This window comes from Nuphar pumila, chromosome 6 (genome assembly GCF_984573655.1).
Source record: "Nuphar pumila chromosome 6, dmNupPumi1.hap1.1, whole genome shotgun sequence".
Lineage (NCBI taxonomy): Eukaryota > Viridiplantae > Streptophyta > Magnoliopsida > Nymphaeales > Nymphaeaceae > Nuphar > Nuphar pumila.
Window position 1 is genome coordinate 20,795,313 of NC_143254.1, and position 26,885 is coordinate 20,822,197.

Genomic DNA, 26,885 nt, shown 5'->3' on the forward strand with positions numbered 1-26,885 from the left:
TCACCCTTCTCATCTCCTTGCCGCACCCCCCTAACACTCTCTCTCATCCTCTTCCTCTCCTCCACCATCTCCACCCGATTTTCGGCGGCACCGGCGGTGCACCACCATCTTCTTCCTAGCCTCGTCCTGGTGCTGCGTGGGAGCTGCCCCTTTCCTTGTTCTCCTTTGTTGCTGCCATTGAGGAGATGCCCCCATCAGAGGAGCTTCGAAGGGAGGACGACCTTGGATAGGTCGGTCCCTCCCTCCTCCTCTTCTTCTTCATTCCTATTTCATTATTTTTTCCCTATGTTACTTTATTTATTTTCTATTTTTTTTTGGCTTCTCTTTTGTGCTGTTTTGGGCATCCTCGAGGAGGAGGACAAGCGGTGGCTGTGGGCATGCTAGGGGTTTGTGTATTGTGTCTAGGGATTGTGCCTGTCGGATTAAGAGAACAAGGTAGGTACACGGCCCCTCATTTTCATGATTAGTGGCATGCATAGGGCGTTTGAGTGGCTGTATCGTGTATGTTGTTTTATGAAAAAAAAAATCAATTTTGATGTATACGTATCTAAAATATATTTTTTATATAGTTACCTTGCCCTGTGATTCTGGTTTGAAGTTTGGGGTTCCATTAATGACATGGGCACGTTTGTCATGTTGTTTCATAGAAAAAAAAAATAGTTTTGATGTATACGTATCTGAAATAAAATTTTTATATAGTTACCATGCTTTGCGATTTTTTTGGTTTTATGTTTGGAAATCCCATAGTGAAATGGTTGTGGTTAACATGCTGATTTAAAAAAAAGATAATTCAGTTTGATTTATATATGTCTGTAAATAATTTATTTAATATAAACCATGCCCTACAAATTTTCCTGTTTTGATGTTTGCAATTTCAATAATGAAATGGTGACGGTTAACATGTTGATTCATGAGAAAAAAAAATTCAATTTGATTCATATGTCTGAAATAAATTTTTTTTTATATAAGCCATGCTCTGCAAATTTTCTTGGTTTGATGTTTGGAATTCCATAATGTAATGGTGATGGTTCTGTTTATCATGCTGATTAAAAAAAAGGGTGTTTGTTTGATTTATATGTTACTGAAAATAAAATTTTATTTATAAAAAAAACCATGCCCTGCAATTTTTTTGGTTCAATGTTTGGAATTACAATAGTGAGATGGTTATATTTATCATGCTGATTCATGTGATTAAATTTCAGTTTTGATTTCTCTCTGTCTAAATTTTTTTTATAGAAATCGACCCCTACGATTTTCTGGTTTATTGGGATTTCAAATAACGACTTGGTTAAGTTTACTATGCTGTTAAATGAAAAAAAGGGTTCTATTTTGAATTTATATGGGTTAAAAAAATATATATATAGAAATGCATGCCTGCGATTTTTTTTGTTTGATATTTGGGAATCCAACGATGAGATGGTATTGCTTATCATGTTGTTAAATAAGAAAAAAACAATTAATAATATTTTTTGTTTTTATATACATATGGGTAGGTTTAGAATGTTGTTCAAAGAAGAAAATTTTATAGTTTTGGTATATGTATGCTTGGTAATGATGTTAAGGAAAATTAGTTTGGCATTCACTTGTATGCTTGTGGTTGCCTGTCAAAGAAACTTTCCTTTTTAGTTATGAATAAAGCGTGCATTTTCTGGTTTATGGATTAGAAAATAAATTTTTGTTTTTCTTAGTAATATTGAAATGGTTGATATGTCTTTCATGCTGAAAAAAATATGTAATATATATAAATATATCTATGCATAGTGGATACGCTGCCCTAATTTGTCTTTCAAAAATTTTCTGTCATGGGCACTATGCTGCCCCCCCCCCCCCGTACCTTCTTTTGAATTTTTTTCCTGTCAAGGCATTTACGTTGACCTGTTCACCCTTTCAAAACATCTTTCTGTCATGGGCTTTGTGCTGCCCTGAACTTCTTTTCAAAAGAAATTATATATAAATGAAAAATGTTTTATTGTCCCCGTTATAGACACTACGCTGCCCTGACACTAGCAACTATGATGCCTTAGTTTTCTCATATCTTAAAATGTTTCAAAGGTTTTTTATTAAACTTTGTATTCAACGTGTTGAGGTTTACCAAGTTTCTCAAATTTTCTTGTAAATTAGATCTTGGAAAATGATTTTTCCAAGTTAGAGCCTAATGTAGGGTGCAATAAGGATTCATTGAGCGTAAGACTTCAGCCACAAAGGTGACTCAAGAATGCAATAAGGTTATTGCACTAGTTTCAAGAAAGATAATTTCTCTTAAGTTAGAGATTTCAGTGTAGCTCGTTGTGTACACAGAGGGTACATTGTGAACTAAATTAAGAATAAATTTTAATTAAATATAAAACAAGTTACACATATCAGTTTGGTTATACCCTAAAAGATGGGGTAACTTGTCACATTCAGCGACTTTGTACTCGTTTTCAGAGCGAGTTTGCACCAATCCCGTGGAATGTGTTGAGTTGATGATAGACTCTTTCTCAGCTGGCGGTGGAGTGTTGTTGTGAGCCCTGCTTTGGTCACTAGGGTGAACTAGTCTTCTACAAACTCATTTTTTGTTTGAGGTTCAACTATGTATGCTAGGGTAGTTCACTATGACTTTTTCAAGAGAAAGAACACTTTGACGGAGGGTTTTGGACCTTGGTGTTGGTATAACCAAGTTCCTGTAGGGTTAATAATATAATATGTAAAACACTCTTGGTTGAAAATACATCCCCATGTAGACTGATGAGCCTATAGCAGCCCGAGCAGTAATGCCCTCATGGAAATAGTAATACTATCAAAACTTAAATAATTTTTTTGTAAGCAATTTATAGCAAGCAAAAGAACTTAAATGGAGAAAAAAATAAAAGATATGCATACATCTAGGGTGTGCATGGTTCGTAGAGATACCTCTTGAGATGAAGGTTGTGTCGAGTCAAATCTCGTAGTCGGGATTTGAACTCGTGTTGAGCCTTGGACTTGATTGAAGTTCAGATTGGCTTGTCAACCTATCTATATTCGAGATCGCGAGATGGGTGGTCGTGTTACCTGTTGAGACATGTTTATCTCACCCCTTCTTTTCCCTTTTTTGGTACTCATGGGTAGGTGGGTTTGACGTGATGAATGCAATGGACTTGAGTATACTTGGAGCTGGATCGTGACTCTTCTACTTCCTTGAGGGCCCTGTGTGTGTTTTGGGGCTTTTATCAAGAATATTTATAATGTAAATTTTGTAAAAAAATTATTGAAGTTCACCACTAAAATTTTGTAAACTTATCATGCATATCAATAGAAACATTGCTTCATTGAAAATGTTTTACTTCCGATGTGTGATAGGTTTCTTTCAAAATGATTTCAAAGATGAGAAAATTTGTTATTCGGCTTTGTGCTCTATTTTCAAAAAAAAAAAATTGCTGATTTTTTTAGGGTGTCACAATGCATTTTATCAAGTCATTTTTTTGTATCAGAGATGACTTTTACCAGGATAAGAATCATTTGCATTGTTTTCTCAAAAGGTTGATCTTTTATGAGTCAAAAAATTTGTCTTAAGAACTTGTTTTGTAATTATCTTGATCAAAATAAGTCAAATAATAGCATTTTATCAATTAGCATGTCATGTCATATGCATTTTTCAGCTTGTTACTAAAAAGTTTTATTCAGCTAATATAATTCGTAGTAACATAATTGTTCTATTAGGTAAGTCTACTCATTCCTATATTAGGATCATCATGTAGACAACTTAAACATTAGGTCCAAAGGTTATCCTACAGATTGATAGAACAATTTAATATACATTTGACAAGCGCATAACCATCTTTATCTCCAAGCATGTCAGAACCAAGTGTATCGTCTCCAAAATGACTGTCATATTCAAAAAAATGTCTTTGTTGTATCCTAAAGTCTTTGTCATAAAAGTTTGTCTTTATCCTTGTCTTTTCAATAAATATTTGTCTTTTGAAAAAAATGTGTCAATTGTCTTCTATGCAATCTTACATGATAAGACACTTGTTTTGTCTAACCTCTCTTAACAAAAATGTCTCATTCGCCTACCGAATTCAAGAAAAAATGATCGTGTAAAACAAGGTATTAGCTTAGTCTTTGATACAACATTGTTTGGCTCCTCTATGTTTCCATAGACATGTATCATAAAGAGACCCTAGCTATGTCCATGACTTTAGCTATAACTTGCAATGTCTCGTCAATGTCTTTGTTTTTTACAAGACTTTTTTAAAAAAAGCACGGTGATAGAGTCAATCCTTTAGCCTTTCCAAAATTGGTGACCCTTCGTATACTTGACAATAAAGAGAAGTATTGTTAAACACCCCAATTTTGATCGAGTCATTTCACGTTAGGAGTTATATGCAAAAATTCAATACTTTTGGCTCATTTCATAGTTATTCTAACTTGAAATGCATTTTTAGCCTTCAAAACAACATTTTCTAGATTTTATTTATTTTGAAAATATTGGCTACATTCATGGGTTCTACATCCCCGGAGGAAAAGTTATATATTTTTTAATTTTTAATTTTTTGTAGCATATTTGACTTTCAAGATGTGTTCTACATGTTTTGTTGAGTGGGCAATCTTCTTTAAAGGAGTTGTTTTGGATGATGAATAGTATAGGACTTCATGCCTTTCCTCTCGCTCATGGGTAAGCTTGATGGCACCTACCATCCTTTGGAGAAATAAAGAGGCTGACCAACTAAGCCTTAGGAGAAATATTCATTTGGTAATGGCACCATTGAGTTATAATGGCTCATCTCCATGCACAAGTTTGTTTTGATCAAAACTATCTTATGGATGGATTCAACATGTTTAAAATTGTGAAAACTAGCTTTTGGATCATGTTTCTTTGATGAAAAAACACAATGTTATGACATGGGAAAGTATTGCATATTGTAAGCCACTAAGCAAAGAATGCATATAACATCTGTAGGGTTAGCTTCAATAAAAAAAAAGAGGTGCATGTTTCCAAATGTTATCCCATATATATATATATATATATATATATATATATATATATATATATATATATATATAGAGAGAGAGAGAGAGAGAGAGAGAGAGAGAGAGAGAGGTATAATCAGTGTTTTAAAACCCTGTGAGTCGTCACTAGGCTCATCCGTGAGTAACTCATGACTCAGCTGGGTCATGTTAAACTTTATATTTTATATAAAATATATAAATATATGTATATATTTTCTATATTTTATAGTATTTTTACTAATATATTTAATGTATAATTTTATTACTAATATATATATATATGACTCACCCATGACTGAGTCGAGTTTTGTTAAAGTCGGGTCACAACTGTTTTTTGACCCGGTGACAGGGTGATCTTGACCGAGTCAACCCGACAGGTTTTTAAACTATAGGTATAATGTTAAACTGTAAATGATTTGATGTTACACCATACACTTGCTATCAATGGCATACACAAGTTTATAAGAAGGACCTTTAGTGATGCCCACAAGCGTCACCAGAGTTTCAAAGGCTTTAGCAGTGCATTTCACTTGTAGCGCATACGTGCCACTAAAGGCCCTCGACCTTTACTGGTGCTTTTGCACACCACTAGATGCTATTTTCTTTTTTCTTTACAGCGGGGGACATGCACGCATTATATATATATAAAGAGAGAGAAAACAATTTATCATTGAAAAGTGTGGAACAAATGATGGCCGTTCGATTTTTAAGTTTTAGTGCAGCATGGACAATTAGAGGGAATTGTCCTTTGGATAAAGTTTTTTTTTGAGTTGGACAAAATTTATGCTTTTTATAACTGTTGACTTTTGCATCTTTAGCAACTGGTTTTCACTGAAAACACAACAAAAAATAATAAAAAATTAAAATTTGCTAAGCCTTTCTTTTACATGCAAACACACACACATATATATATATATATATATATATATATAGTAGGGTCTCAATCCGAACTCAAGCGCTGACCATCCATCATGCAGTGTGATTAACGGTCAGCATGAAAAAAACATGAAAAATAGAAAAAATACCGTGCTTTCAAAGCACTGCTAAAAAAATAAAATGCTGCACGTGTCTCGGTTAGACTTTTAATGGCGTTTTGAAGCGCCAGACCTTTAGCGGCGGTTTGAAAGCACCTCCAAAGGTTGTTTTAGCAAAAAAAAGCACATTTTTTATTTTTTTTTCTCATTTTTGCACGTTGATCGTTCATTACGATGCACAGGATGAACGGTCAGCACAATTGAGCACCTATGAATTAAGTATATAGATCGGAGCCTGGCCCTGCCTCGTCTAATGTAAACCGAGAATGAAGGACATGAAATGGGGATGGAGGCTTAAATCAAAACCCATGCAGGGATGAACTTATGCTTTGCCCCACCCTCCCCAATATTGGTTAGTAAAATGCTAAAATTCTCTTTAGGGATGACAGTGGACTGAGGGGAAATGGGCCTCCGCCCCGCCTCATCCGGTTTGGACTGGGAATGAAGGACATAAAACAGGATGGAGGTAGGGATGAAGGTTAAAATCAAAACCCGTCTGAGGATGGAGGGCAGATTTTTAAAACGGGGTGGGGGTAGAGACCTTGCCCCAGCCCCTCTCGTAAGAGCAGATAAGATGATCTGCCAAATCAGTTTGAGAAAATGATCTGACATAGATGAAAATATTATTCATATTGAACATAAAAAAAATAAAAGTTTTTTTTTTTTAATTTATAACCTGCTGCACCCGTCACTAAGACCTGGTTACGCTAGCTCGGCCTGCCATATCTATGATCGTCATGCCCGCAGGACCCTGCCGTCCGGGCTTATGCTATGCATTGGCTTGCCCAGACGACGTCCGTCAGTATGAAACCTTGACTGCCCGCCCACTACGCCAACCCTTGGGGCAAAAAAATAAAAATAAAAATAAAAATAATAATAATAAAAAAAATAATAATAATAGGAGCTGGATCCGTTATTTACAAAAATAGGCTGCCTCCCTCCCTCCCCTCTCTCCCGCTCCCTCCGATGGTTTCAGCTTTGCCGCGCGCGCTGAGGCCATCGCTCGCTCTCTCCGCTCCGTGGGGACGAAAACTTGTGGCCACTGTTCACTCTCCCTCCTTCGCCCCTATAAATACTCGCCTCCCACCCCTCGGTCTTCCCTTCTTCCTCCCTTCCTTCCTCTTCTTTCCCTTCCTCCTCCGTCGTTCTCCTCCTCCTCCTCCTTCACTCTGGAGGTTTCGTCTCGGTCTCTCCTCCCGATCGCTCTGTAGAAAGGCGATCTGAGAGAGTCCGGACGAGATTCGTTTCACTTCTGATTCTGGCTCGCTTTATTCGCCGGCGGATCTTCGGCGGGGTCTGAGGATGGTCTCGTCGGGGACGCTCGACTCGCACCTCATCGCGGCGAGCAATGCGTTCTGCATCCCGCTCGCGGTCTTCTTCCAGATCCAGGTACACGCTTTTTCTTCTTCCTCCCTCTCCCCGACGACGTTCGAGATCGCCCGGTTTCGGAGTTCTCGGCTTTGTGATTCGTGTGATTCGTTGTTTGGCTTGATTGTTGTGTTCTTCAGTCGAAATTTTGGGAGGGAATCGTGGATGCGTGTTTAGGATCGTGATATTGGTTCAATCCTTTTTTTTTATTACAAGTTCTCTGAAATGTTGAGGTATATATCGACTATGAGTTTGCAGGATCGCTTGTGTGCGTTCTTTTTTTGTCCAAGGTTTAGCCATGGTATGATTTATATTTAATTATTTATGTATTTTCTATGTAGAGGGGTTGCATAATTTACATTTAGCCTTGGTGAAACGTCCAAAATTTCTGCATTGCCTGCTCTTGATGCTGGAAAACAGGATGAAAGGTTTTGTCCTGGCCGATTTGTGGCGCATGACATCTAGAACATGACGGATGTCAGTGCAGTGGTTTCCTAATATTGATGATAGAAGCACAGTCGCAAATTTCGACCATTTATTGACAATATCCTGATTCTGTCGCGAGGTTGCAGAAACCAATGTAACCCTGAGAAAAACACCGATATTATCACGTTATTAACACAATATTTATATACTTTATGCATATACAATTGTATTTTTCTTGTATTTTTATATACTATCTATGTATTTTTTAAAATTTAAATATACTGATATTTTCAGAGAATTTCCTGAGAAAAACAATTTTTTTGAGTTTATTGCGAAATTTTCCTTTCCCCAAAAAATCCTGATAACATGGAATCATGTATGGAAGATGAAGTGGGTTGTGTGGTGGGTTAGCACGATAATTCAAGGAGATCTATTGTTTTGGATGCTAGACAGCAGAATGTAATTGATTGATTCTACAGAAGTTGGTTGTTCATGATTGGAGATTGGTTTCAACTCAAATACATAAGGAATGGGTCCCTAAACACGTGGAATTGATCAAGTATCAATATCTTTGGATCAATTTGTGGTTCTTGGTCATTATGTTAGCAATCAGCCTATATTGTCGGTGTTTATCTGAACCTTACATTTGAACATTACAGGGATTTGGGATTGGATCAGATATGACAGTCTTGCTTGGTGCATCTGTTGCATCATAGGTGTTATTTGGTTAGTGGTATTTCTATTGGTGAAATCCATGGTCATTATGGAGGTTCACAATAATAATGGATGGGTACTAAGGTTCAACAATTGTACAAGGCTTGCTGAGGCCCATAACTGAGTCATTACATGCTATACGAACTTTGAGGAACACTTTCTAGTGAACTTAATCGGCCCTTTGGTTTGGTTGGCTGACTTGGTGCTGTCTTCTGCTTAAAGAGATGCCCCAACACTACCAATAGCTATGTTAGCCATCATGTCTAGCTTGGATGTAGCATTTCATAATAGATCATGGTTGCTGTGAAGGTTGGATGACCAGAGAGTTACCAGAAGCTTCATAGATAGGTGAGAAATGCACTTCTCATAAACTTTCTTTGGAAGAGCAATACTCCTATCTTCCGAAACTTTATGAAAATTTTGATTCTCCCATGCTTCTCCTGTGCTTCCCATATGTTTCTTCCCTGCTTCACTACATGCTTTCTATGCACTTCTCTCATACTTCTTTTCATGTTTTCCATGTGCTTTCTTTCATGCTTCTCACTCACTTCTCATGTATTTTCTCCAAATTGACAGCCATCATTTTTATATCTTGAGAAGAATTTAATTCTTACATTGCAAAATCATGAAGTTTAAGAATTGTCATTTTTATTTTAGTTTTTATTCCCTTCCTATTTGATTAGTATTTTGCTTCCTACTCGATCCCATATCACTTCCTTTTTTATTCCTATTTTTACTTTTAAATTGATTTTTCGTTGCTTCACAGTTTTTATAAATTTTAAATACCTCGCTTCTGGTTTCGTTTCCTTCTTTCACTTCCTAGTCTGGTGACCTCCTTTGGATCCTTCTCTTCTCAAAATCAATGCATTGATATAGCTTCAATAGTGGTGACTTGCATCACTAGGGTCATCAGACCCTTAGTATGGATTCTGCTCTTCATATCATGTGTTTGCAACCTCTTAGTGGTCTGCGCCCTCTCCTTTATTTTCGTTCCCTTTAGCGTACTTTTTATACATCTATCGATGAGGTGTGGTTGTCTATCTCGTAAACATACTCAATCCACACTCTGCTTGTTCCCCATGTTTTTTTCCCTTCCCTTGGTAAATATTGAACAAGTAGGCCTCTCCCACCACTTCCTTGATTCCCTCAACATCCTTACATTTTTATCATGTCAACTTTCATCATTTGTTCCCTAGTATGTCTTTCCCTTATTGCCAAATGCCTTTCCCCTTATTTTCAAATCTTAGATGTCCAAGTGTGGACTTTCAAAGTTTTTTTGTGATAAAAGCAGCTCAAACCTCTCTTGCACCCTCCTTATTATACCATTATATCATGTGATAGTGTAACAACATCTTAAATTGCTGTTATAAATTGTTTGGGAGCTGGTAGTTCTGGTAGGGAGGAAGTGGCTAGACTTCTGTCAACTACTCTGATAATGGTTATTTTGGGAGAAAGGAATTGAGAAAGCAACCAAGGAATTGAGGAGGTGTTTGAGGCATTTACTCCTTTGGCTTTATATTTGCACCCAAAAGTGGAACTGGCAAATACTACCTCAAGAGTAGCATTCATAGTTGTCAAAATTTGGCGAGTCACCTCGTGACTCTGCCCAGTTTCTCATATCAGCACCTAACAGAGTCACAAAAGCAATATGGTGCGGTTTGAACTAAAGCCGGTCAAATCAACCAAGCAAGTCCCAATCTACTTGGCCAAGCTAATGGAGTCTTCTTTACTTTTTTTTAAGTTGTAATAAAATCTAGTAAGTAAAATGTTTAACAAGGTATAATGTGACAAGCTTTTTTTCTTTTAAATGCCTCGTTATAACTAGTCCTCTCACCTTATATATAAGAGGTCCCTCAACCTCACTTTTTGTTTGATGTCGGAATAAACTTGTACTATTCCTTTTTGGTTTCACATAAATGTAAGAGAGACACTATAAAGAGACTCACATACAACGTCCATAAAAGGGTGTGAAGCATGAGTGAAAGAGGTGGGTATTGTCTCATTATTGACAAATGATTAAAGTGCCACTTAAACAAAATGTGACCATGCGATCATTTGAGATATTGGATAAGGTCTGTTCCATCATTAATTCCAATAACCCATTAGAATCATTCAAAACAGAATTTTCTGCCTGGAAACATATGAAAAATAGTGAAAATGCTCATGAGCGTTTATCAACATTTTATGATATTTTCCTGATATTATTGTACTATTTTTCTCCCCAATCCTTTTTTATGGAAACATTGATGCTATTTGTCCTCAGTATCATTATATATTTAGGTATCTTAAATCTCCAAAGTAATTAAAGAGGAGGAAGAAGAATAACCAGATGTAAAAGGGGCTGTTGCTGCACAATTTACAATGTGGGATATCGTGTGAATGACTCCTTTGTATATTAAAACTGTCACATAATTTTACTATGACAAAAATACCCAACATAAACAAAGACTCTATACATAACACAAAGGGCATTATAGGAAAGAATAAAATAATCCAATAAACTCAGATCTGTTTCTGGATCTTGGATCCAGACCCACCAACATCATCTCTCATAATCAGCACTGTGTGTAACTATGATATGAATGCACTGGGTTTGTTGTTCTTTTAAAGTACATGGCTGAACTTTGTAATAGTGAACTTCTCATTGAGCTTTGTAATAGTGAACTTTTCATTTTGTCTGACATTGTTTTCTATCTTTAGGGATGCATAATTTGTTTAACTCTTGCTCTGGGCTGGACTTTGGCTGCTTATGTCAGGTATTGAAGTTGTCCACGTATTTATGTAATTGTTTGTTTGTTATATCATATTTCATGTTATATTTATTGTTATAGCTGTTGATCATATCATGGGTATGTAATTACTATCATATTCTGTGTTATTCTTTTGTTTATCTTACTATTTTGGAACAAAACAAAATATCTTTCTTGAATGTATTTGTCTCATTTTGCCCAAAATAATCCTAATGGATTTTTCTTATTGATTTGAAAATCAAGGAGTCTCAAATGTGGACTGTCATTACTCATTAGATTCGTTAGATATTTCAGAAGGTTTTCTTTGGGCTCCAGTGGTTCTGATTGGTTTTTGAATTGGTGCATACTGTTCAAGATTTTTCTGCAGAGTTTGAGATGTAAATGGTGCATGAGGTGGATTTCATCTATGCTATACCTTTACTGAGTCGGACATTTATTTAATCTTGATTATTATCCTTGAATGCCCTGTGGATCTGCTAGGCTCAATGTGCATGTGGATCTTTTCTTTCTGTGAAGGCTAACTAACAGTCATGAAGCTAATAATCATCGGCATCATTTTTTTTTGTTGATTTGTCTAACAGACCCTACATTGTTCCATATAACTGAGTCAATTGGTTCAGATGCATATATTCCTTTTATTTCGAGGTATCCTGTTTTTTTATGTTTCTAGAAAAATGATTTTAGTTTAAACAAAACAATCTGTATTTTGCTTTTTAAAAAGATTTTGCATTGACAAATTATTTGGGAGGTTTATTATGTCCAGATTGTTGAGGTATTATTGTACCCACTTACATAAATGGTTTTGTTTCTATGTATGCCAAAAATAAAACACTGAAGCAGTGAAGACAGACAAATGCAGAAAAGCATTTTCTTGAGGCATGTCCCATCATTAAACTTTTTGTGTTATTCTGAAATTAAATACAGAAGTAATTATAAAGCTCCAACAATTATTCTTGTAAAGCTAACTTGAAACTTTAAAGTAGTAAAAATAGCATGAACACTAATTTAGTACATTAAGCTGCAAGCATATTATGTCCTTGCTTATGCTGAAATATGCTTTATCCTTTTCCAGGAATAGAGAGATTAAAAAATTAAAAGATCGAATCAGAAGAGGCAATAACTTTGCGTTTCTGTGTGAAGATATTAATGACCTTGATCACTACAGCCAGATAAACTTGCCAAGAGTGTCGGTTATCATGCCTTTAAAAGGTTTTGGAGAGCACAATCTGCAAAACTGGAGAAGTCAGGTTGTATTTCCTTTATAGCAAACTGGGTTCTATTAGATGCACTGCTACATGATATTTCTCAAAGTAGTACCAATAATGATAAATATGGCTAGATAGTATTCTTAGGTGGATGTCCTCCATTCATTTGTTTTCCAATGAGAGTTTTTCATGTGCTCATATTGGTCTTTCCATTTCTTCTTTGGCCTTCTTTTGCTTTTATTTGTTTTGATGACTAATTCTACATTGTCTGTGTAAATACTTCAATGCAGATAACTTCTCTCTATGGTGGACCCTTGGAATTTCTTTTTGTAGTTGAGAGTACTGATGATCCAGCTTATCATGCTGTATCCTTCTTGATTTCAGATTATAAGGTGAATACTTTTTCTTTATCATGTTCCTGTGCTGTTTTATAATTTGTCTAGGTTAGAGAGATACCAGTAAATTTATGTATTGCAAAAGGCTGGAGCATCTGTCATCATTTGTTAACAGTATTAGTTGCCGAATAAATGGTAATATTAGGAGTCATCTATTATCCTCAAACAAGCCAATCTGATGTAAAGGATTTATGCAACGATCCTAATACATCAAGGTTGTTAAATGCGATGAGGCGAAGCGAGGCGTTGAGCCTGTTATGAAGCGAAGCGTAAGCCTCGAGGCGTTGAAGCGTAAGCTTCATGATCAAAATAATAAAATATATAATATTAATAAAATAATGAAAATTTTAAATAAAAACTAATAATAAATAATAAATGATAGTATAAAATAAATTGTGTCTTCACAAGATCTACGATGGCAAATGATGGATGGCTGTGGTTGTGAGTAGGATAATCCGAATACGGAACCGACCCATAAACTTCGGATCAAGCATGCCCCACCATATCCAAACCACTTTATCCCGATCTGTACTCTGAAATGGCGTTTCTGTAAATTTTGGAAAACACAGTGTTGTTTGCGAAGCAAGAAACGAGAAAGAGCCAAGTCGCCAACCACCTCTCCGGTCCGAAAGCCTCTCAACACGTCGCACTGAAGAACTGCCACCCGAGAAAAAATGCCACCACCGCCACCGGGAAATGCAACCGCACCAGCAAACCCTAGCGCTAACGTCGACCTCAACGAAGGAGGGGAAGCGCCTCCTCTCCACCTCCCTCGCCTCCCTCCTCCTCTTCATCCTCTCTTTCTCTTGCCGCACGCCCTCCTCACTCCCCCCTCTCCGCTCTGCCCACTTCCTCCCCAATCCTCCGATCCTTAACCCTAACCCAACCTCCGCCTCCATCTCCGCAGTCCCGCACCCTCCCTCCCTCGCCTACTTCATCTCCGGCTCCAACGGTGACTGCGACCGCGTCCTTCGTCTCCTCCGCGCCGTCTACCACCCCAAGAACCGCTACCTCCTCCACCTCGACCTCTTCGCTTCCCAGGATCAGAGGGAGCGCCTTGCCGTATCCGTGCAGTCCTTGCCAGTGTTTCGGGCCGTCAGGAACGTGGATGTCGTCGGGAAGGCAGATGCCGTCAACCTGCGGGGATCCTCCGTCATCTCCTCGACGCTCCACGGTGCGGCGATCATGATCCGGTATGCGGAAGGGTGGGACTAGTTCATCAATCTGTCCGCTATGGCATCTCCGGCGTCGTAGGCGAGGTTTTTCATTCCCTCCTCCCGCCCGCTACGGCAATAAGTGGGCCACCATCGGCCGCATCCTCTCCGGCCGCACAGACAACGCCATCAAGAACCACTGGAACTCCACCCTCAAGCGCAAGTGCTCCACTGCCGGCAACCCTCCGGCCAAGCGATCCAACAGCTCCGACGGTGCCAGCCCCTCTTCCGTCACCGTCGGCGTCCTATGTCTCAGTCCGAGCAGCCCGTCGAGCTCCGATTTGAGCGACTCCAAACATGATGTGCACGCCTTAGAAGCGAAGCACATTTCGACTTGAGGCGTGCGCTTCACATGAGTGAAGCGTGTGTTTCAAGCCTGAAACGCTTCACTGCAATGCCTCAATACCTTGAGCGTGCGCTTCGCCTCTGAGGCGTACGCTTCAGGTATTGAGGCGTACGCCTCTCACAACAATGTAATACATTATTTATCTAATGTGGCTTCATATGTACACTAGTTAAAGTTCTGGCAACTTTTATGTTGATGACCGAGTTCTTAAGACCTGCTGTGAGCTCATCCCTCTATGAAAAAAATAAAAAAGATTGATGTTTTTCCATCATCATTCAGCGGTTAGGATTCCACCAATTTGATTATGATGTGGGTCTGAATCCTGATGAAAATTATATGATACCTAAGCCAGATGTTATAAGCCATATTCTCATCTGGATCGGATCTTTGTCATATATACCCATATGCCCACGTCCATTAAAAATGGACGTGCACAAGCTAACAGAGATTTGGGCTGGATAGTAATATGATAAAGAAATTGAGGCCCCTGTTTACCAAGAGACTGACACACCACATGTGCCAAGAATTTCACTTTTTATTGGCTTCAAAAATGAAAATAAAGTTTCTTTTCTTTCATTGGATCATTATTATTGGGTTCAGTTCCATTCCTTGTTTATAGCAGAATTTTGAGGAGTCCAGGTTTCAGAATCATATGATAAGTTCCCATTTCCCTTCTTTGCCTCCCCTCACCTGGTATGTGGAAATAGAGGATCTGGTCAGTCTTGCATGTGTTCAAACCATAGAGATGTGCATCCTCAGATTTTTATCCCAGTTATTCTGATGTCTATTGAAATCTATAAATATGCCTCATATTATCTATATAGGTTCTCTCGTTTTGCGGTTCTGATATGTTGTTTGTCACTGTTCCTTGGCAGGACTCTATTGATGCAAAGATTGTTGTAGCTGGGTTGTCGACAACCTGCAGTCAGAAAATTCATAATCAGTTAGTATGTGAACATGTTTGTTTCTTGATGTATAATTTATTTTGGTAAATTGAATGCAACATGATTCAGTATTTACTGAAACCTATATGTGAAATATTTTCAAGCACTGCCTTATCCTTCATGTCAGTCCCTCTTTCCCCATGTGAAAAGCCAGATAAGGGTGTTGGATCCTTACCTCATGCTAGCCTGTTATGAGAGAAATCTCTCTCTCTCTCTCTCTGTTTTTTATTTTGGGGAGGGGAGGGGCTGATGCTATCTTAGTTTATGTTTACTTTTCTATTTTGTGCTTGGGGCTACAAGAGGTTATGAAGTTGTAGAATGGTAATTTTTCACCTGAATAAGCTAATCCAATTACCTGCATTAAGAAAATATGTAGTTGTTTGATTACCCCAAAAAAGTGAGAAACATGAAGCATAAACAATTAGAACTCATTGGCCCTTTATTTGAAATCTTGAAAACAATGAAAAGTTTTTTCTTTCTTTATTCTCCAAAAGTCTCCCTCTGAGATTTTAGTAAATTAGTCTCAGAGATTTATAGCTTCCAAGGTCGGTCCTTATGAATTTCCAAAGCGATTGTTGAAATATGTCTACAGAAAAGCTGAGTTAGCTAAACCATCTGCTTGGGCTACTTCTGTATCTTATGTTCTTTCTCCCTATCTTTTAGAAGTTTTGGTCCTGCTTATTGTGGTAATGGTTCCATTTGCTTGGGCTGCTTCTGCATCTTATGTTCTTTCTCCCTACCTTTTATAAGTTTTGGTCCTGCTTATTGTGGTAATGGTTATCTTTTCAACTTTTGATCACATTTAAGTCTTTCCTTTTAGGAATCTTTTTGTGCATTAAAAATTGTATTCAGGTTTTCATTGTTTCTCCTTTTCCATTGCACCTCAAGTCTTTCTTTTTTCTGGATGTGTAGATTGTTAGGTACTTGGTTAGGGGTGAGCCATCTTTGTGCAAATTTCCAATGAACGTTGCCACCAGTGGGCCATCTGGAACTGGCTAAAAGGTGCCAAAGGATGCAACAATTCTGAAATGGATTATTGAAAATACTAAGACTGGTGTAATAACTTTATACAATGTTGCATAGAAAGAGGAATGGAATGGACATGTTAGGCATGACACAAGACTATGAAACTTGCATTGTCTTTTATGCTCATATGGCTTTGTTTTCTTTGCTAGGACTTTCTCCATTATCATCTGTTTTCTATCTTTTACTTTTAGTGCAACAATCTTCATTTACCGTATGCTGTATCAAGTCATCTTCAATTTCTTTTCTGTTGCACTGATGCTTTCTCTTTTGTTCTTCCAGAATATTATGCATTCTTGTGATTACACTCTGCAACATTTTAGGTGCCATTTGGCAAAAGAAATTAAATATCCACTCTAAATATATCTCTTCATGATTTTGAAATGCATTGTTATAAGGATTCTTGTTGATGAATCTCATGGAAGTTTGATTCAAGATTTTCTTTAATGAGATTCTTAGTAATTTTTGTTCTTGAAGCTGTTTTTTTATCCCATGTATTTTTAGGATTTGATGTTCTTGGAACATTTCAATTTATGTTGTGTTATGCTTGTATCTGAATAGGTTGGCGTGGAGAGAATGCATAAAGACAGCAAGTACGTTTTGTTCCTGGATGATGATGTTAGGCTGCATCCTGGGACTATTGGAGCCCTCACTGCAGAGATGGAGAAGAACCCTAAGGTACGTTCACAATTTCTATAATGGGTGTGAGAGGATCCTCTAGGCAAAAGGTTTGCTGACATGGATATGCCATGCAGATATTTATTCAAACTGGATATCCTCTTGATTTGCCTTCTGGGACTCTAGGAAGTTACTGCATTTATGAATATCACATGGTATGCAACTAGTTCTTTTGATATCGCATACATTCTGTTTGGCATGTTCGAAGTATTCTGTCCTGCAGAATTTTCTTGAACTTGAGTGCTATTTACATGAAAAAAAGGAAAGTTTCTTGTTTAATTAATCTAGAGTTATAGAAAAAACTTATTGGATGCCCTCTTCTTCTTTTCTGTTTTTTGATAGGAAAGCTGGGGATAACCCCTATGAGTTGAATGAAGAACCGAGCATATTACTTGCTTATTCATTGTATTTTAGCTGGGTACTTGCAGAGATGCCTTCAATACTCAGTCACACAAGACAATATGAAGTTACTGTATGTTCTAGATCTTATTGCCTAATACCTGTTGTAGTGTCTCTTGTTAAAAGCATGTCTAGGCACCCTAGATGCTGGCCCAATACCTAGTGGTTGCATTTAGAGAGAATGCGCTAAAATTTAATTTGGTCAGATCCAGGATACGGGTTTTGTGATTTTTGGCTGTTCCAACTTCCAACCCGATCCGGATCTGACTCTCCCATGTATTTAGCTCTTCCAGATCTGATCTGTTTGCATCCCTATTTTAGAGGCATGATTTAATAATTTTGACGTACTTTTTATGTTTTCAATTTCTGTTTTGTTATAAACTTTTATGTACTTATTTTAGGTTTCTAGGCGACATCTCACTTAAGTGCAAAGAGTGCCAGTGCTGAAGCATTGTTAGCGCTTTTGACTGCATAGGCTGCAGAGCAAGTTATCCAAATTTATTGGAAGTGTCCTAGTAGAGTGGGAAACATGCTTTGAAAGCAAGAAATGACTTGTTGAACTGTTTAAGGAATAATTTTCTTTTAAATGGGGGAAGTACCTAGGAAATGAGAAGATTCTCCAAATTGGAAGCACAATTCCCAGATTCTTAAAATTGTGATTTGATTTCTTGAGAATCAAGATTCCCAAACATAGGAACCACAATGTCAAAAGTTACTCTTTTTCTTTTCATTTCAGGAAGAAAGATTACTATTTTTTTAGTCATTCATGAGATTATGTTACTTTATTTCTGTCACGTGAATACTGCTATGGATATGAGGATACCACTGCCTTTATGAAATTTCCAATGTGACCAGCATATAAGGGGATATAGAATGGTAGTCAAGATGCAGTATCCGTGTGATGTAGTTTTATTGTCTTTATTTGCCATAATTAGTAATTATTATTATGCCATTGATGATATGGAATGTGAATCTTTATATGTATACTTGCATTTAGTATTTCATTTGAAAATTATTTTTTTTATTGTTCTATATTTCTACAACACATAGATCATATGTTTTTATTAGTTAAGAAATCATAGTGCATCCACTTCTATTCGAGTATTGTCTCGCTTCCAGTTAGATTCTTATTTTTCTTTTTTGCTTATCACTTGTTATAGATTTTAAATGATTCAATTTTTACTTCTGCTTGCTGTGAATGACACACTTCTGAGTCTGGCAACCATGATTCTCGTCTGTGTATTAGATATCTTTTTGTTAGTCTATTCATGGCTTTTCTCCAGAATCTTATTTCTTCTTAATGTTGGCTATGGGCTTGCGAAGGTGGCTTCTTAATTAATGAGGCCTTTCAACTTTCTGCCAGTGTAACACATGTAGACTCTGTTTTTTTGTTGCACAGAAACTGAGAAATAAATGAAACTTCTACGTTAGCCACAGGTTTCTACTTTCCCTGCATTATGCATGGAACTCCTTTTTGGTTTTACTGTAACTGGTGACTGGGTTGTGTCCTTTGGAGGCCTTAGAGCTCATTCTTTGGGCTTTGCCTTTTCTTTTTTTTTTTGTCTTCTCCGACAGAGGGAAGTTGTTGGCTGTAGAGGTACTGGTGGGACAAGGACAAATTCCTCCTCACACCTCTTGAGTACAAGGAGATCAGGTTAGGTGATGAATTCTGGGAATTCTTACCAAATAGGCAGACCCTGAAAATTTTTCTTTCCCTTATAAGAAGGGAGAAGGATGGAATCACAGCTGGCCTCTTGATAGCAGGCAAACATGCTCCTGCTCACCTGGAGTATTTAACTATTTATTACTCAATAGTATTTGATTTAATAGGCATCCTGTCCCATCTTCTTCACCCAAATGCTGCCTCTCACATCTTGTTTTCTCACATTGGCTTGGAATGCATGAAGTCTTGGACATGTCAAACTTCTTGAAACGAATGAGTTCTTGAGACATGCTTATTCTTATAAAATAATATTACAAATAGTGAATTTATGATATTTTGAATTGTTACATACTTGCAGCCTTGTTCAATGGGATTTGCTACTGGTGGAAGAACATTCTTTTTATGGGGAGGTTGCATGATGGTAATTGTTCTATATTTCTTTCTGATGCTATAGCCAATGGAGAGGGGCTGAAGATAAGCCTCAGATGGTGCTAATTTTGTTCTTTTGCATCATATCCTGCTCAGATGCATTCAGATGATTTCAGGAATGACCTATATGGTGTGGTTACTTGTCTTAGAGATGGTGGATACTCTGATGATATGACCCTTGCTGCTGTAGCAGGTAGCTTTTTGCTTCTATAATATGGTTATCAAATTCTTTGTGTTTATGCCAAGGTTGCCTGGCTAGGAAGCGGAAGCGAGAAGCGATGCATTTGAAAATGTATAGGAAGCGAGGAATAAAAAAAGACAATATAAGAATTGAATGAGAATAGAAATGAAACACAAATAAAAGTGACTATTCTTAAATTTCATGATTTTTTAGTATAAGAATTAATTTTTTAAAAAAATCTAAAAATAATGACTGCCAATTTAGAGAAAGCACATGGAGGTGAGTGAGAAGCATGAGAGGAAACACAAAAATATGAAAAGTAGAGTGAGAAAACATATAAGAAGAATAAATGAAGCGTGTGGAAAGTATAGGAGAAGCGTGGGAGAATCAAGATTCCCATCAAATTTCAAAAGCATGGAGTATCGCGCTTCCGAAGTGAGTTTCTGGAAAGTGGGCTTCCCACCTATCTAAGAAGCTTCCGGTTATGCAATATTTTCTTTGCTTGAAGACTGCTTTTAGGCCACAAAGGCTCCACACACCTGGTTAAGTGGGTCATCTTAAGGCCTTCAAGTTGAAGGACATCAAGAGTTCAATACCTAAGGTGTGCGTCCCTTGCCAGAATGCCAAAGCAATGGTGAGAATTTCCTGCTGAGCAATAGGGCGTACCCTGGGGTTTTTTACACTGAGAGACAACTGTAACAGGATATGGTAAATGTGCACCTCGGCGGTTGGCAAATTCTGGCATACACAAAAAACTCGATGGTTTCCTTTGGAAAAAAGATGATTTTAATATTCATTTATAGGCTAACTTGTATATCTAGGTTTTGGTTTCTGGCTTACTCAATACCTCGTGAATTATGGTTTTTGTTAAGCTGTAGGGGGATATCTCCTTATGTTGTTCTGTTTATGGATTCAATTCCATCATTGCAAAATTTTCTTGCATTATTTGGTTTAAAGCATAACCCAGCTGTCGGTTTGAAATGGTAACCTTGACAGCTGACTAACTAATTTCCAAAGCACTGCTTAGATTTTTTCAACAGCAGAAATTTCATTGACTTGATATTTTGGTTTTTATCTGGGTCACCATATATCTTACTGATTGGTTTGTTAATGAAATATATAGAGATCAAAAATGTCTGGTGTGCTCATTTGTGAAATAAATGAACTAACTTTTTTCTGGCAAACCATGGAGTGCTTTTCACACGTGTATTCTTTTGAGGTTGGTATTGCTTGATGAGGTGGCATTGATAAGAAGGGAGCATGCCAAGTTCATTCAATGAACAACCATCATGAATCTGGTAACTTTGTCTTTCATGCCTTGGCTGCTGCCTAGCTTCTCTTGTCCATTAGAAATTTCCTGGGTTATGTACTTGTCACATGCTTAATGGCTTCACGGGTCACAACAAGCATGGCAGACAAGTTGGAAGGTGGTGTTAATGATGTGGGTGCATCTTGAAGGGCACATTGGGGAATGTTGTGCACATATTTCTATCCTTTGGTGAATTTTTCATTCAGCCTGGTTTGTTTGGGAGGCATACCTGTGATCATGCCTTATTTGATATACTTGACTTTTTTGAGTGGAGATCACGTCTCCCACTACATTTCATTTCTTCCTCCCTTCAGTGATATTTATATCATTTTAAGAACAAAGGGTGATATGTCCCCTCTTACCTTAGATAACCTAGGGAACTGCATTAGTATTTATATAATAACTTGTTCTCATCTGCATGTCTAAAGTTTGGAAAAGAACATGCTTGATTTTATTTTTAATAACTGGAGCATGGATTGAGTTGCATTTTTTTCTAAGTGTTACTTTCTGTTGTCATAGGTGCACATAAGCAACTAATAACTTCACCACCAGTTGCCATCTTTCCTCACCCACTTGCAAGTGATTTAAGTTTTTCAAGGTGCATAGAGACCCATTTCATCTTCCAAAAGAGATAATTATAAATGCCTCAACTATGTGGTCACAACTCATATTTCATACTTTTCTATGCAGGTATTGGAACTATTTGAGGAAGCAAACGTTTGTCCTGGAGTCATATGTAACAAGGGCCAATTGGTTGATGAACAAAGCTCTTTTTGCTGTGCACTGTTATCTATCCTGGGGTTTCGTTATGCCATACTTTATGGCTATGATTCACATTGCAGCTGCACTAAGAGTTGGATTCAGTGATTACCCGGAAAAAGGGACATCCTGCAACTATGGTGGGCATTTACGTTTGTTTGTTTTGTTCATCCTAGTTTTAGATTCTCTTATCCTAATCCTGTGACTGCCAAGAGACTCTGGCTGCAATTAGGTCTTTAATTGTTAATGGTGGTCTTGTTATCATCTTCCATGAGCCTCGGTCACAAACATCACCATTTTTTTTCTAATTTACCATGACTGTTGCAATAAAATTCACGAAACTATGAAATTGATAATAAGATTATGATATATCATATATTCAATTTTTGTATTTTTATTACATTGCGATTTTCACATGATTTATAATTTTCCTTTTTATATTTTCTCTTTATTTTTTGCAACATTTAATTTATTATTCATTTTAAATTCATCAATATATTCCCATTTTGTCCTAAAAAGATGGATTTCTTTTTAAAGTATCACAAGATCTTATGGTGAACTTCCCAACAATGATATTTGTGACAATGATAGGAGTATGGCCCCTCTTTTCTGCATCTGCAGACCAACCTTATCAAAATCAGGTGTCCAGTTGTCATTTAAATCTAAACATGGAAACTAGTGAAATTTCAATGCAAAAACCTTCAAATAAAATTTTCCCTATATTATACGAAAGAATCCATTTTTTTACTACAGCAAATATGCATAGAATGACAACGACACTCATTTGGCACTTACCCTGCCTTGGTGGAGGTCAGCAAATTCTCCAAGTTTTGCTTCATCTAAAAGTTCTTCGAAATACAATGGTAGTGCATTTGATTGGCAGTGCCAATCGGTAATTTGAAGGGAAATTTCTAACTAAGAACCCAACTTTTACCTTATATACCAGAAAAAGATCCACTTTATTTTTACTATTAAGGTTTATGTTTCTCGAAAGGAAGAGAAATAGTGACCTAGTCCATCCTAACTCAGGATTTTATAGCTTAACCTTTGGTTATGATAAACTTATTAAAGTACCCTTTGGAAAATCACCTTTAGAATATCCATTTAGAGCAAATACTGGCTTTTTCATCTATATATAAGTGATTTTTCATCTGCACTCTTAACATAAAAGAATACAACAACTGATTTATCTTTTATTATTTTTTATAAATAGCATAAGGCTGTAAATGTACTTTTTGAAAAGGTGAGTCTCTGGAACATAGTGCAAAAGATGGGTTTTATATGAAAATGCCCTTTAAGAATTTTCATGAGAAACGTTCATAGTTTTGCTTCTTATTGTGAAAATTCATATTGGAAAGACTAGGTGTACTTTATGTAAATTTGCTAACACACCATTGCAGGTGCAGTCAGTACAAGGCACCAGCACGTTGTTTCAAGAATTGAAAAGAGCAGGAAAACTTGAACTTGTTAATGCCTACCAAACTGATGGACTGTGTGTGTGTGTGGTCAGTAGTACCATTGTATGTAGTAGACCATGTTCAAAAGGCCATAGTTGCAGGTTTTTTGCTTAGTCTAGACATGTAAACGTTTTTTGTTTTTGTTTGTTACTGTAAAACTAGCTTTCGATCAAATTATTTAATCAAAAACCTTTTTTTAAAGTAAAAGTACTGGTGCAATATGGACTGCTGATTTTTAGGTTTCTTAAAAACTGTGTGAACATAAAAAATTCCTAATCTACAATTTCACTAAATAAACTAATGGCATCACGTCTATAGTGTCTGATCTAGAAAAAATTAAAAAAAATGTTGAACAATGATCCTTCTACGGTATATTATAATAGCAAATAGATTGAAAATATCACAAATTTTTTTATTATCAAAATATCCTTCTACGGTATTCTATAATTTACTATGTTTTTTTATTGTTTGTTTTTTATATGTTAAGATATTTTTATTTTCTTTACGTTTGCAGGAATTACGAGTATTTGCAAAACCCCTTGTTTTGCTTTTTTGTATTTTTTTTCAGAACAATGAGATTGACCTGATATTTTTTTGAGATCTATATAAAATCCATGATATCACAATAAGTTGCTTTTTTGAGATATTGCCAAGATTGATATTGGTGGTTACATATGTATGTATGTATGTATGTATATTATGGGGATGAGATATTTGGTTAATCTAATGTAGCTTAATGCTAGCAATGTTAAACTGAATAAATTAATGTTTTTTAGTGCCAATAAAAACCACAGTTTCAACTTCAATTGGAACTCAGGCTTATTCCATTGTGGTGTCAGATACAATCAAAATTTAAATGTGTTACTAATACTTAAATCTCTTAATGACAAACATGACCTTTTGGTATTAGGATTTTGATAAATTGTAATGAAACTTGGAGTGCTTTCTAGTCCAGAAAACTGTTGATTAGCCGATTTAACATTGCTAATATTAAACTCCCTTACAGGTGTCCAACAGAGTGAAAAAGGATTTCACATGAATTGTTGGCACTTGGCATGGCAACCTCTTTTAGTTTTTTCATTGAATTAAATATGTATCATTACTTTTCTGAAGCAAAGTTACTGCTTTTGGTAAATAATGGAGAACTCTTATTGAAAACTGATAGTTGCTTCACTTGATTGCTAAAGTACCATGATGTTGGCAATGCGTCTCTAGATGATACATGATACACAATGGAAATGTTCTTGTTCAGGTTTACTGCTTGTTCGTTGCTTGGCTGTATCCACTTTCCTTGAACTTCTTGCTATGTGGAACCTCACAAAAGTCGAGATTCAACTATGCAATATGTTATCACCAGAAGAGCCACCAGTCTCTCTGCATTCATACAACTGGGGTCTTGTAAGTAGATAACAAAGCTGTTCTGATTTTTGTGCATGTCTTTTCTGTTTACGTTTGCAATTATTTCTTTTTTTTTCCAGGTTTAATTTGTGTAGTTTTGTGGAGCAGGTCTTCTTTGCCATGTTGGTTGACAATCTTTTGTACCCAATCTCATCAATGCGTTCGCATTTTACACAATCCATAAATTGGTCAGGTGTTCGATACCACCTGAAAAATGGGAAAGTAGACAAGGTATGCACACTTATTTGTAAATGCATTGCCATTTAGTTTATGTTTATGGTGCACCTCATACACATTTTAATAAGTCAAATCATAGTCACCAGAATCAACTTCCTAGAGTAGGAAGCACACTTAAGAAGTGGGAATCATGGGGAAACTCACTTTCCATTAATGAGAATTGTGCTTTTATGCAAGGGAAATTGTGCTCCTCGTTTCCCCCTTGTTAAATATATATTATGTTTTAAATCACAAGTATTATACTCGTTTCATTGCTGAGATTATCTCACTTCCTACTTGTTTTCATGTCATTTCTTATTCATTTCTACTTTCAATTCCTACCGCTTCTCGCCATTTCTTGTTTTGCTTCCTGTACGTTTTCAAAATCCCTTCAGAAACATATCCTGCTTCATGCTTCATACTATTTTTAACATTTGCTTCCCTGCTTCTGCCTTGTGTCACTTCTCATATCCATTTTGCATCCTGGTAATTATGAGTCAAGCTCTGTCTTGTGCCTGCCATCCTTGCTGTGAGCCTGTGGCTTTCCTGGTAAGATGCACACACACACACACACATTCATACATGCATGCATTATCTTCCATTCATGGCCATGCCAAACTATGCTGCTTGTCCTTCTCAGATTGACCGACCTAAAGAGCCTGGGATGCTCCGCACGGATTTAAGTGGAAAACATCTGTACCGTAAAAAGGGCCATCTAGTCGGTGCCTCATTCCTAAACTCTCTAACTAAAAGTTTTACACAGCGGCGCCAACCAAAGAAATTTGATGATGTTTAAAGCGAAGACTTTTATGATTATGCAGCTCCTTTTCTGGTATGGAATCTGAGCCTTCGGAAATTTTTTGAATGAATGGTTGTAAGTCCTGCATTATTTGAACAGTGCAATCTCCTAGGGCAACCAGCAAGAAGCTGTCTTTGCTTGTGTATTATTGTTTGATCCATTTTTTGAGGTTCAACCTGCCATTCCCTCTACCATTCAATCCTTTCTTTTTGGTCATTAGCTGAGATCAGGTTGAACCTTCATATCTGTAGCATTATTTGACAATAAAAAGAAATATTGCTCTCTCTCTCTCTCTCTCTCTCTGCCACAGACGTGCCTGGAGACCTCATGGATTTGCACAAGTCAGTTGGTCTGGATTCAGTGTTGATCCTTAGACAATATTTATGTGGTATTGATTTATGAGACTTGTTGGTTCCAGGATTTGGATATGTGGAAGCTCTAGGATTATCCTGGATTCCCTTGGTTTGAATTCCCTGTTCATTGCTGATGGTTCAACATCTGTTTCTCCAGCAATTCTGCTATTCAGCCCCTTTCCAACATAGATCAGGATGCAGGATTAGCTGATAGTCTGTTGCTCTGTTATGTCTTTGCAGATTGGTTAAACCTCGTGTTATTTGGAAATATGGCTCATGCACCATTCAAGGTCAGATGATGTTTTAGGCATCCTATGCTTAATTGCTTCTGGTCCATTCTGATGTGAATCAGTGAGGATATAAAGGTCCTTGGGTAGGGACGTCGATGAATCAAATTTTATCCAATATCTGACCGAACGTTTCCATTTAGTTGCATTTGGTAAGCCAAAACCATGTCCAATTATAATTGGATGAGGATATGTTTTTTTATTTTTTGCAACTGAATCTGACAAATATCCGAATTTGATGGACATCTAAATCCATTTAAATTTAACTAAGTGGATCTGGTATGAGCTTTTCACCATCCTAATCTGAATCCGTTTAGCCAACATCCGATTCCGATTAGTTGACTATGGTATTGGTTGCATCTGAACCGTTTACATCCCTATCCCTGGGGCGAGTTCTAGGAAAAAATTCATTGCCCATGATATTAGTAATGATGGGGTCCTCTATAAGCACCTACAACTACGTCCACCCATTAGAAACTATGGGTTAAGAACTTTAGGCTACATTTTCTCAATCAAACCTCATAGATGCCTTTAAGATAGTTTATTTGATAAGAATCATGGATAATGTTT

The 26,885-nt window shown here is 36.9% G+C and overlaps 1 protein-coding gene across 2 annotated transcripts; it reads left to right on the forward strand.

Annotated features, from left to right (window-relative positions):
* LOC149834257 (uncharacterized) lies at positions 1-25,962 on the forward strand. Of its 2 annotated transcripts, none has more exons than XM_090011293.1 (14): positions 1-435; positions 11,211-11,266; positions 12,333-12,507; positions 12,756-12,857; positions 15,296-15,367; positions 16,949-17,065; positions 17,143-17,220; positions 19,486-19,548; positions 19,653-19,749; positions 21,566-21,644; positions 21,737-21,945; positions 24,515-24,660; positions 24,769-24,891; positions 25,517-25,962. In XM_090011293.1, exons 3-14 carry the CDS (start codon positions 12,457-12,459, stop codon positions 25,670-25,672), a joined length of 1,293 nt encoding a protein of 430 aa, XP_089867419.1. In that variant the 5' UTR covers positions 1-435; positions 11,211-11,266; positions 12,333-12,456; the 3' UTR covers positions 25,673-25,962. The 2 variants fall into 2 exon arrangements, with proteins under 2 accessions (XP_089867419.1, XP_089867420.1); XM_090011294.1 differs by lacking the exon at positions 1-435 and adding an exon at positions 7,305-7,391.
* Positions 25,963-26,885: the final 923 nt, after the last annotated feature.